Source organism: Eleutherodactylus coqui, chromosome 2 (assembly GCF_035609145.1).
Source record: "Eleutherodactylus coqui strain aEleCoq1 chromosome 2, aEleCoq1.hap1, whole genome shotgun sequence".
In the NCBI taxonomy this organism is placed as follows: Eukaryota; Metazoa; Chordata; class Amphibia; order Anura; family Eleutherodactylidae; genus Eleutherodactylus; species Eleutherodactylus coqui.
In genome coordinates this window covers 158722788-158735091 of record NC_089838.1, presented here as the reverse complement: position 1 = coordinate 158735091, position 12304 = coordinate 158722788, and the positions used below count along the sequence as shown (strand labels likewise).

At 43.6% G+C, this 12304-nt stretch overlaps 1 protein-coding gene across 2 annotated transcripts in view; it reads right to left on the bottom strand.

The window, feature by feature from the left end:
- CPED1 (cadherin like and PC-esterase domain containing 1) overlaps nt 1–12304 on the bottom strand; it is a 247813-nt gene that overhangs the window by 25109 nt on the left and 210400 nt on the right. For both annotated transcript variants that reach the window (XM_066591833.1, XM_066591834.1), the window contains exons 19-20: nt 11590–11691; nt 8442–8529 (exon numbers count right to left, since the gene is read on the bottom strand). In XM_066591833.1, the coding sequence (XP_066447930.1) occupies nt 8442–8529; nt 11590–11691 (190 nt within the window). The remainder of the gene's footprint in view (nt 1–8441; nt 8530–11589; nt 11692–12304) is intronic.

The window sequence follows — 12304 nt, the reverse complement described above, 5'->3', positions numbered from 1 at the left end:
TATTAGGAGGAAGAAAGCTGGCTGCTAGCCAGAGTGAGAGGGGCCACGTCAGGATCTTGGAGCCTGAGGCCCAGTGCGGACCAGTCTGGGCCGTCACCAGTCTAACAGAGGAGGACGCCCTCTAGACGCCTCAGGTGTGGTTGGTGATGGAGCTGCAGTTGGTTATGAACCCTGGATAATGGACTGTCTGCTATGTACATTTTGAAATTTCTGTAAAATAAATGCAAGCAGGTACCAGATTTAAAAGAACTGCAACTCTCCTGGAGCCTTTATACACTTGTGGTGCCCATTCCAGTTCAAGAAGTTGGTGATCCACAGGCAAGTAACCTTGGCTTGCAACAAGATGTTAAACCCAAATGTGCCTTATACACATACAATATACAACCAATGGCACAGCTCTTTAGGTGACAATTTCTTGTATGGTAGTTTAATTGTATGCTTTTGGTGCAGGGTGTACCAGTAACGTGCATTCTGGAATATTGTACTGTAACCATATATGTGAATTCCATCAGCTGACAATACATCTGATAAGATGATGTGTGACAGAAACCGGAACTAATCCTGGAGACTGTGTATAGTATGGGAATTGAGAACAGGCATAGAACATGCTCCTTCTTACCTCCAGATATATAGAGTTTTCTCCATTGTCAGGTTAGTCTGTAAACATGTCACTGTAGAATGACTCTTCTGGGGTCATTATATTTGAGTATTATCCAGTATTATATTGTTAGTTTCATTGGATTTTAAAAGTTCACTGAATATCTACATTCATTAATATTGAAAAAAAATCTTTTACTCTGTTTTTATGAAACCAATATCTTGCATTCAAACCAGACAGATATTCTCATTCCAAACCTAACCCTTGCAATGTTTATTCCAAGTGAAAAACACAGGCCAAAGTCTTGACAAAGGAGTTTCTGAGACATTTCGACAATTATAAACTGCCTTCTCTTAATGGATGTGGTTCAAATTTACCCTCTTAATTTTGGATATAGTACTGTAGGACTGTTTCATTAGGCTTTCTTTTTGACAGTTGTATTCCTCTATGTCACAAATTCTATAACAGGCTTTTAAATCTGAAATTTTGAAGTCTATTCACTTTGTTTGAGAGCCACTCTGAGCCCCTCAGACAGAACCCACCTTGCAGCAGAGCACCCGTCCAGAAAGGGATGACCCCACTACTTCCACAAGAACAGATTCAATGTCTGAGGGGAAGCAAAGTACAGAAAACAAGGGACAAACAGAGATTGACAATACATAAAAGGCGAGAACACAAAAATGCAAGACAAACAGATACACAGAGACACTGGCGTACATATAGGAGTCGCTGAGGTCGCGATCGCAACCCAGCCCCTAAGCCAGGAGGGCCCCCTTTCCACTCGCTGACTGACTGCAGAGCTACTTTCACTTGGCGCTCTGCGGCTTCTCCTGCACGCCGGCGCCTCCTCACGGACCTCCGCTCAGTCTCCTCCCCTTGTTCTCCTCCACGATCACCAGAGGGGAGGAGTCTGAGCGGAGGTCCGGGAGGAAGTGTCTCCGTGCAGGAGAAGCTCCCCGCGGTGCACAGAGGAGCTAGAGAAAGGCAGTCAGCAGGCAGACTGAGGGCTCTACATCGTGCTGCCCTCCCCCGCCTCCTACAGTCATCCTCAGCCAGCAGGGGAATGGAGGTGGAGCAGCCGACACACAGCGGGAGCAACCTGACAGAAAGTGTAAGTACTGACTTACACATGTCTGTCTCAGTGGGGGAGGGGGGTCAGAGCAGCAGGCAGTGTGAGAGGGGAAGGGAATCAGGTAGGGGCATCCTGTGTCAGAAGGGGGAGAGACAGCCTTGAGGGGCATGGGATGAACCATGCATGGGCATCCTGTGTCAGAAGGGGTAGAGACAGCCATGAAGGGGCATGGGATGAACCATGCATGGGCATCCTGTGTTATGGGAGAGCCATAAGCCCATTCTCACACAGGAGCTGATTACTGCGGCTCTTTAAATGCTGTGGTAATCGCAATAAAACACTCCCATTGTTTTCAATGGAGCCTTGCAGACATGTGCTCGATTTCGAGCGTTGTTTGCTCTATTTTGCCAGTTTTAGCGCACCTCAGCAATGATGTTGTGCGCTAAAACCCGGTATGGACGAAAAATGATAGTAAAATCCACCAAACACCACAATCAAAATCGCAGAGTTTTGCCGAGCGCATGTGTGAGAGCGGCCTAAAGCCACGGTCACACACACCATCAGTAAAACGCTCCCTTTTAAAAGATGCGATTTTGAGTGGTGTTTAACGCCTTCCCGCTCCATGACGTAAGGGTATGTCATGGGAGCGGAGTACTTCCCGCAAAATGACGTATCCTTACGTCATAGGGATAGCGCGAGATCATGACAGATCTCGCGCTATCCCGCAGCGGGAGGCTGTCAGTCATAGCCGGCCTCCCGCTGCAGCAGCGGGGGTGCATCGGAGATGCGCTCTCCGCTGTTAACCCCTTCCCTGCTGTGATCTATGTAGATCGCAGCATGGGAAGGGTTCACAGAGGGAGCGCGCTCCCTCTGTGAAGTTGCCGGGCTCTCTGCGATATAATCGCAGAGAGCCCAGCTGGTTGCCATGGCAACAGGACGCCAGAGCTTATGATCGCTGTATAAGCGATAAGGTATGGCAGGACAGAAGTCCTGCCGTGCCTTATCACAGCGATCATCAGTGTAGTGCTTTAAGTCCCTCAGAGGGACATAGATGGTGTAAAAAAAGATAATAAAAATGTGAAAAAAAAGTAATAAAATACCTTTTTTATGCTTTTCTCATATTAGCATAAAAAAAAGGTTTAAAAAAGGCACATATTTGGTATCGATTAATCTGTAACGACGTGTACAATAAGTTGAACATGCTTTTTATTCTGCACAGCAAAAAGCGTAAAAAAAACGCTAAAAAACAGAGGCAAAATGCTAATTTTTAGCATTTTGCCTCTCAAAAAATGCAATAAAACTGATCAAAAAAGCCATATATTCCCCAAAATGGTACCAATAGAAACTAAAGTTCGTCTTGCAAAAAATAAGCCCTCACAGAGCTCCTTACATAGAGAAATAAAAAAGTTACAGGACTTTGAATGCAGCTATAGAGAAAAAGTGCAGAAAAGTGGAAAAACTTAAAAAAAATATAAGAATTTTGGTATCGTTGTAACTGTACCGACCTGCAGAAAAAATGTATTGTGCTGCATGATTAACGCTGTAAAAAAAAAAAATCTATGGCAGAATTGATGCGTTTTCTCTCCCTGTTATAAAAAAAAATAATAAAAGTTTTACAATATAGTCTATGTACCCAAAAATGGCACCATCAAAAACTACAGTTCGTCACGCAAAAAACAAGCCCTTATACGGCCGCGTCGATGGAAAAGTAAAAAAGGTGTGGCTTTTGAAAAATGGAGATGAAAATCCGCCAAAAATCGTTGCGATCTTAAGCCCAAAATAGGCCGTGTCATGAAGGGGTTAAGAACATTGTACAGCTCTACACTGCGATTTTTACTCACCCCATCATTATAAGGGGCGATGAGGGGTGTTAAAAAGTGCTTAAACACATGAAAATAGAGCAGACAGCTCTCGAAAAACGCCTCATCCGAACGCTAGTCTGCCAAGTTCCATTGAACTCAATGTGGACATTGTACAGCATTTACTGCAGTGTTTGAAACATTGCGGTAAATGCTGTAAAAAAGCGCTGTGTGTGTGAAAGTGGCCTAAGGGTATAAATACGTAAAATGGCGCAGATTGTCCACAGCAGACAATTCACACCAAGTTCCGCATCAAAACCACATCAGAAAAAAATGTCAAAATCCGTGCCATTGGTGAAGGCTTTGCCGCAGGTTTTTATGTGTATGCACAGCAGATTTCACCCTTCCAATTTTCTTTTGTGGTATTGATGCAAAATTTTGTGCGGATCGTCCGATTGAAACAAGAGCTGTTTCTTGGGCACAGACCCTAAGACCAGTTTCAAACGGGTGATAATGCAGAATTATGAAGCCCAGGCTTTTCAATGGTTTCCTTCACATTTTCCATGTTTTCACAGATGTGATGTTGCGTGGAAAAAAAATAATCGCTGCCTGCCCTTTCTTTGTCCGCTCTGCTCTTTTTTTTTCCCACCTATGTTTCCCTATGGAGCCTTCATTTTATCGCATCACATGACCTTGCGATTTTAGTGCAATGCGATTTTTTAACATTAAAAAGCCTTATTGTTTTTCTCGCAAGAAAACTGCAAACGACGGCGATGTTTTTGTGGAAAAAAAGCATCACTGACGCTCAGACATCTCTATGAGAAAAACTGCAATATGGCTGCAATTTTGCGATCACCTTTGTAAATCTAGCCTAAGGGCATAGGGAGGGGGGCCCAAGCTGAACTTCTGCACCCGGGCCCATGAGCCTCTAGTTACGCCCCTGCACAGAGAACAAACCAGAACACAGAAGCCAGACACCAGACAGGAGCACTAAGCAAGCTGACTACATCAGGAAACACTGAAAATAACCAGCAACTCCCAGCTAGGAAGAGCTGGGTTATATAGGAAGTAGGAAGGAACTGATTGGCTGACAGAGCTGTCAATCACCAGCCACTACTTCAGTTATCAGCTGCAAGACTAATTAACCTAAACTAACCAGGAGAGAGAATATTAACCCTAGTTATCCAGGATAGAACCCACAATAGTGAAGGTGCGCTGGCAGTGATGTGACACTGATGCTGCATGCCCATGTAGGTTTCTATTCTGCTTCATTATGTATGTCTGGGGATGCTGATTAAAACTTTGCTTCCTTGCATGTCTCATTGAAAGCTATCAGATGTGTATGGTCAACTTTATTTCTGTGTCCTTACTCAATTACATAATATACAATTTGATGGGGTGTGTGTAACGGTTATAAGATGCCATGTGACTATGTAAATGATCCATTTCAAGTACCTATTAAACTGTTCTATAAGCCCATAGCCTTTTAAAAAAATGACCAAAGTAAATGGAGAGCGGCGGGGAAAGTGAGGAAAGAAATCTCCTCCAGCCACCACGGCCCCCTGCTGGCCGCTCTGTCAGAGAGCCAGTGATACTTGCTTATGTGCAGCAGCACGGGAGCAAGTACACACAGGGACGAGTGTCGGGCTTCGTTTACCCAACATTTGTCAAGTGTAAATGGGCCTTTCGTCCACAGCTCCTCTAGTTGGCGGAGCTGACTGTATAAATAGGAGGAGCTCAGAGCACCTTCTGCTTAGTCAGTTACATGCAAAATGTTTGCTAGGTTTAGCTTCTAATGGGAATGTAGGATCATGCTGAGACTTCCTGCTGAGAGGAAGAGAGAGACAACTGTTACAGTCTGGACAGAGAGCTTTCCATATGGTTGTTGTAGAATTATCCTTTTCCTATGGCTAAAATAACTGAAAGATGCTTAATAGAGATGAGCGAGCATACTCGTCCGAGCTTGATACTCGTTCGAGTATTAGGGTGTTCGAGATGCTCGTTACTCGTGACGAGTACCACGCGATGTTCGAGTCACTTTCATTTTCTTCCCTGAGAAATTTGCGCGCTTTTCTGGCCAATAGAAAGACAGGGAAGGCATTACAGCTTCCCCCTGCGACGTTCAAGCCCTATACCACCCCCCTGCAGTGAGTGGCTGGCGAGATTAGGTGTCACCCGAGTATATAAATCGGCCCCTCCCGCGGCTCGCCACAGATGCATTCTGACATAGAGGAGGGAAAGTGGTGTTGATGCCGGAGCTGCTATGAATTGTCGGGAAGGGCTTAAATATATAAGCCCTTCCCTGCAATTCATCCAGAAAAGTGTTAAAATAAAATACCTGCTCCCGGCAGCCGGAGTTCCGCGCAGCCGGCCTGCAGTGGGTGTGAAGGGGGTGTGAGTCAGACCTGCCCCCTGATTGGCTCAGCGCTGAGCCAATCAGGGGGCAGGTCTGACTCACACCCCCTTCACACCCACTGCAGGCCGGCTGCCGGGAGCAGGTGAGTATGTATATATATTTTATTTTAACACTTTTCTGGATGAATTGCAGGGAAGGGCTTATATATTTAAGCCCTTCCCGACAATTCATCCCACACTCGCCCGCAGCGCATTGCTTTCGGACAGCTCCAGCCCGTTTCTAATGAAACACGGCTAGGAGCAGATTTTCGGGCACTGGTCACGCGATTTGCGGATGCGCATCCGTCATGCGATCCGCAAATCGCGCGAAAAAACGCCCGTCTGACTAAGGGTGCCTACCCACTAGCGTTTTTTTCCCTGCGAAATTCGCAGCATTATTCTCTCTGTAGTGGTCTATGGGACTTGTAATGTTAAAATCGCAGATCATTGCTTTCTCTACGAAGGGCTTTAAATCCCCGCCTCCAGAAACACACGTGCCTTCAGCCAATCACAGCCAATGACAATGATGTCATTGAATGGCTGTGATTGGCTGTGTTTCTGGAGGCGGGGATTTCAAGCCCTGCGTCCAGAAAGCAATGCTCTGCCGGGAACCAGGAGGGAGCGACAGCCTGCAGGAGCACCGCAGAACGTCAGAAGAAGTGAGTAATGATTTTTATTCTTTGCTCCACTGTATTGCCGGCGTATAAGGTGACAGTTGGGGGGTCGTCTTATACGCCCCGTCGCCTTATACGCCGGTATATATTTTTATTGTAACACATTTCTGGATGAATTGCAGGGAAGGGCTTATATATTTAAGCCCTTCCCGACAATTCATCCCCGCGCACGCCGGCAGCCCATTGTTTTCAATGGAGGCGGCTGTATTGCTGGCTCCATTGAATTTAATGGGCAAACATCGTTCTTCTCTGCCACAGCTGTTACAGCTATGGCAGAGGAGAACGATCTTTACGCTGACAGTGCGGGGGGTGGGACCTGGGAACTTGACATGCAGCCCAACATGTAGCCCCTCGCCTGCCCTATCCGTTGCTGTGTCGTTCCCATCACTTTCTTGAATTGCCCCGATTTTCACACATGAAAACCTTAACGAGCATCGGCGATACACAAAAATGCTCTGGTCGCCCATTGACTTCAATGGGGTTCGTTACTCGAAACGAACCCTCGAGCATTGCGAAAATTTTGTCCCGAGTAACGAGCACCCGAGCATTTTGGTGCTCGCTCATCTCTAATGCTTAACCAATTTCTACATAATATGGGACTTGTCAGGACTGATCATTTTCTTTTGTCTTTAAACCTCATCTCTGATAAATTAGAAAAACCATAACACTGAAGGCATCAACACAATAGCTTTCAATCTTAAAATGTCAGCATAAATTATAATACCTTAAGGGCGCCCACCCACTGGCGATTTTTTTTCCCTGCGAAATTCGCAGCATTTTTTTCTCTGCAGGGGTCTATGGGACTTGTAATGTTAAAATCGCGATCGCGCAAAATCGCGATTTCGCGGTAAATTGCGATTTTGCGCGATCGCGATTTTAACATTACAAGTCCCATAGACCCCTGCGGAGAACAAAATGCTGCGAATTTCGCAGGGAAAAAAAATCGCCAGTGGGTGGGCGCCCTAAAGCAGTTTTCCAAATTTTTAAAAAAAGTGCCAAGTGCCCCAGGGAAGGGAATGGTGTAAAATAATTAAATAGCAATTGCTCACCCTCTTGTGTTCCCTTAGTCATTAATGCCAATTGGGTCCCCTCCTTTTTGAGCCTTGCTGATACAGGAAATAATGAGTAACTCATAGCTCACATGAGTGCTACAGTCAATCACTGCCCTCAGTGGTCATGTGTACATGAATGCTACATGATGGATAACCAATCTTTGGCCTCAGACAAGTGACAAGTGTGACATCATCACTCTCTGTCTAACCAGGGAGCAGGGAGGAGGGGACTGGGTTGGCATTGCTGGACCGGAGGCAATGTAAGAGGCTGAGTAGTGGCGATTTAACTTTTTTACACTATTCCCTACCCTGGGGCATTTTTTTTATGTTAGAAAACCCCTTACATTTCTATAACCAATAAATGCTCTCCATACTAAACATTATGAAAGAATACAAATATATTACAAGTTATCAGATTCCTCCGCTTTTATTGGCCTCCATGTGGCTAGGGTCCATAACTGGTCAGTCTGGATAACCAACGTTAGAGTGACTTTACCTTTAATCTTGAGTTTCTGAAGAGAATCATCAGGATCCTTTTATTCCATGTCGCCCTGTCTGGTGAGATCTGTTTCTTTTGTATTCTATATGAAAAATTCTGGCTCTGCCCTATTCTCAACAAGAGAGGCCATTGCAATTAAGAGTTACTACAGCGTAAACCTCCTATTCTAGCCTTCTGGAGGGGGTACTCGTTATGGTTGCATGGTATTTAAAATAAATTTCCATTTTATATGAATCCATCTTATATACATGTATATATATCGTATGATAGTTAGTATAAACTAAGTGATGTTTCACTCCTAATTTATTAGAACAAAAGAAAAAAACACTATTAAATAAATAGTCCATACTTACAGGTGACAGTGAACGGATTCCATGGACTGGAAGATGGAAACCCATCCCAATAGACTTTATAATTACCAATATATCCAACAGCTTTTCTCTAGAAAAATATAAGACACTTTTAAAATTCATCCTAACCGGAACAGACAGATTAGTCTAAGGACTCATATACATGGCAGAGCCACTTGCAGGAGGCTGTAGGGTAGCATTTCCCTGTGACTCCATACTACAGAGCCATAGGCAATACATCTAGTGAACAAAATATCTGAAATATGATATCTAATGGAATATTCCATATAAATCTGACAGAAAAAACCTTGATGGACAGTCTGACATCACTCATTAAGAGCCCACTTGAGGAGATGGACCTAGAAAGAGCCTGTCCAGGCAAACGGACGCAAGTAAAATGGGATGAAGTCAGCGGGACCTCAGCTGCAGAGTCATGCATCCAGCGCCGCTGACTCTAACCAATGACAGATGCTCTTTTTAAAAAGGCATCTATTTTTAAGACACCTGAGACACTTTTGAATTTTTGAGGGAGTGACAGTGTGTGTCATGGTAAGGCCTGTTAGTACAATGTCTAATGCCGTTTTCATATCTGCGCTCCGTTTGGAGGTTCCGTCGCAGATGCGGCAAAGAATACCAGAAGAAAAAGGGCTGCATGCATGACATTTCTGGACAGCTGAGCGGAGAACCAAACAGACCCCTTCATAGTCAATAAGGTTTTTTTGGCACTGTTCAGTTCCATTATAAGACAAATCCATTTAGTCCAGGGATTACCCTTTCCTGCCTCTATAATGGAGCAGGAAAATGAAACCCCGAATGCAGATGTGAAAGTGGTCTAAAGGTCCATTTAGATGGGACGAATGTCGGGCAAACAATGCCCGACACTCGTCCCTGCACATACTTGCTCTCATGCTGCTGTACAGGAGCGAGTATCGTTGATTCACAGCTTGGCGGCTGCAGCTGATTTCTCTCCTTGCTCCCCCGCCCCTCTCCATTGAGTTAACATAGCGGCCGTTCAGTACTGAATAGCTGCTGTTTACACTGAATGATCAGCGTTCAGAATTTTAAACTGCATAAAATCATAATTGCTGATCTTCAGTGTAAACAGCAGCCGTTCAGTACTGAACGGCCGCTATGTTAAGTGAATGGAGAGGGGCGGGGGAAAGTGAGGAATGAAATCTCCTGCAGCTGCCCTGCTGTAAAGCAACAATACTTGCTCCTGTGCAAAAGCACGGGAGCGGGGACGAGTGTCGGGCATCATTTGCCCGACATTCGTCCCGTCTAAATGGGCCTTAAGACATATTAATCAATATTTAGGAGAGAAGGATTTAGTCTTTGGATCTGCTCACAAGTAATGGTAGAGTGTCACATGATGAAAACCTGCAAAATACAGTCGCAGACATTTTCTTTTAAACCCCAAAATAGCACAGTTTTAAAATTCAGTTTTTGGTAACCTCAGTAGAGAGTCATAAACTCTTGGGCACAAGTCAGAACATGCTGGTGTTAATGCTCCTGGTGTACAGCATGTGTCAGTTTATGCAAAACTTGTAAAATATCAATTCATAGCATCAGTATTCTGGTAAGAGTACTGATAAACGTACCCGAGTGTACCATGGAATAAACAGGTTCATAGGCTCCTATGCCTATTGTCCATTATTATTATTGTCGTCCCAATAATTTCATAGATTTGCGTAAACAATTTTAAACTTCCGAAAAACAAAGGAGTAGTTACTTGAGCTGAAGTAGTCTGTGGTGTTGCTAATATCTTGCCTTTTATTCTAATGAATTATCAATTTTAGTACTTTTCTAGGGTCTATGGCACACTACCGTATTTGGAAGCCAATGGCCCACGTAACTCATTCCTGTTCTTTTCACAGATGATATAGAACATGGCAGTGCATGTCAATGTATATCATCTGCGTATATCGGACAACACATGGGCTGGTGTCTGTGTGCTGTCCAATGGGAGTCGCTCCTGAGCCTCTCGGGTGCAACTTGCACTTTCAGCTAGTGTGCACCTACCTACCTATTACATTCCTTGGAAACCATTTATAAGATGAGTAAAATAAGACACTTGATAATCAGGCACAATGTCGACGGGCAGGTTTGATTTGCTGAATCAAGCCACCCATAGGAAAACATGGGCCTGCCGGTTGGCGCTTCCGCACACATCCAGAGTGAAGAAAATGAAGACCTGGACGGGAAAGTAGAAGACCCACAGTGTTGCCATTGGCAGGGTCGGATTCTGCTTTGGGCTCCCTCATGCGGAATCCAATCCGCCCGTGGACATGAGGCCTTAATAAAAAATAATTGTTTCAGATTATCAATGAGACACGTGTGAACTATATTGTTTGTATAATTACAAGACATTTTTTATTATTATTATCAGAGTACGCTATTAGACTTGTGTATACGGCACACAGAGTGCCCATGGGTCCCTATTATGTTGGAGCCATATGCTGTAATTCTTCCAGGAAATTATATGTTTATAATACGTTATGCATTGGAGCAGACCACAATTTGTTTTCTTATGGATTTGCATACAATCTGTGACAAAACAAAAAAAAAACCTGTGTGTCCCTATGTAAAAGGGAGGCACATAGAAGGTACCAATTAGTTATGTAGCAAGCTAAGGTTCCATATTCCAAATCCATGCACTGCAGATCCCAAATACAGCCAGATGCATGAGGCCTTACACAAGAGAAAAACATTTGACATATAAATGTACAGAGACAAGGTTCTAGCATATCTAGTACCCAGAAGTAATATGGCAATTATTAAACCCACATCTGATTGGCACTCAAATATTTCTCGTTTGATCTTTAGTGTTTAGAGTTTTTCTTTTCTAATGTTTTTGTCAGACTCTGTAATTGATAGCGTTTCTACAAAAAGCTTTCTATTGAGTATATCCAAATACAAATCAGGCTAAATTGCTACCATGCTGGTGTCGCAGTGTTGGTGCATGCACCGGGACAATGTGGTATCATACACTGGCCATCCATGGGCTCATCAGGGTATATGTTGGGGGATTTTCCTAGACTGCCCATCCTTCATATGTACTGAAAAGCCTCGTCCACTGAGCTCTGTACGCGGTCAGAATTGATATGAACATAAGCTTGTCTTGCTTTTCAACAGATATTTGAAAGGTTGTTACCTCTTCAACACTCTTTGAATAATTTGCAGATGATCTGAGTTGAGCCACTGTACCCCACCTACAACCAGGATGGTCTGATTTGTGTTCTGCAGAGGACGGGATCTACAGATAAGACAAAGTATCAGTTATTTTTTAGTATGATATACATACAGTTTGCAATTGGTATATTCTCTGCTAGTGGATACAAAGTTATATTTAAGGGCAATTCAACAATTATGACTATATATTACAATACCACAATTCTCATATTGTCTCCTTGTATGTTAATCTATTACCTGCGTAAAACAAGAAATATTTGAACTAAAAAAAACGAAAAAAGATAATTTGAAGGAGTTTCCTATGTAAATTAAGCTTTATCACTATACGGTATGGGATAAGTGATATGGATATATATATATATATATATATATATATACATATATTATATACTACTGTATAACTTAAAGAATAAGTGATAAATGTCTGATTTCTATGGGCTCAACCACTGGGACCCTCACCAAGCACTACAATTTAAAGTCTCGACCCCCCTCCCCTGTATTCAGCTATTTGCATTAGCCCAGGAGACAGTGGATGGAGCGACAGAATGCATGTTCGATTTTGGCTTTATGTAAACTCTTTCTCACTGCAGTCCTAGTTCTTGAACATGTATTTTATAATATGGCATCTGGACTTTGTGCAGTTTACCTGGTGGATCAGTGGTTAGCAACACTTTAGC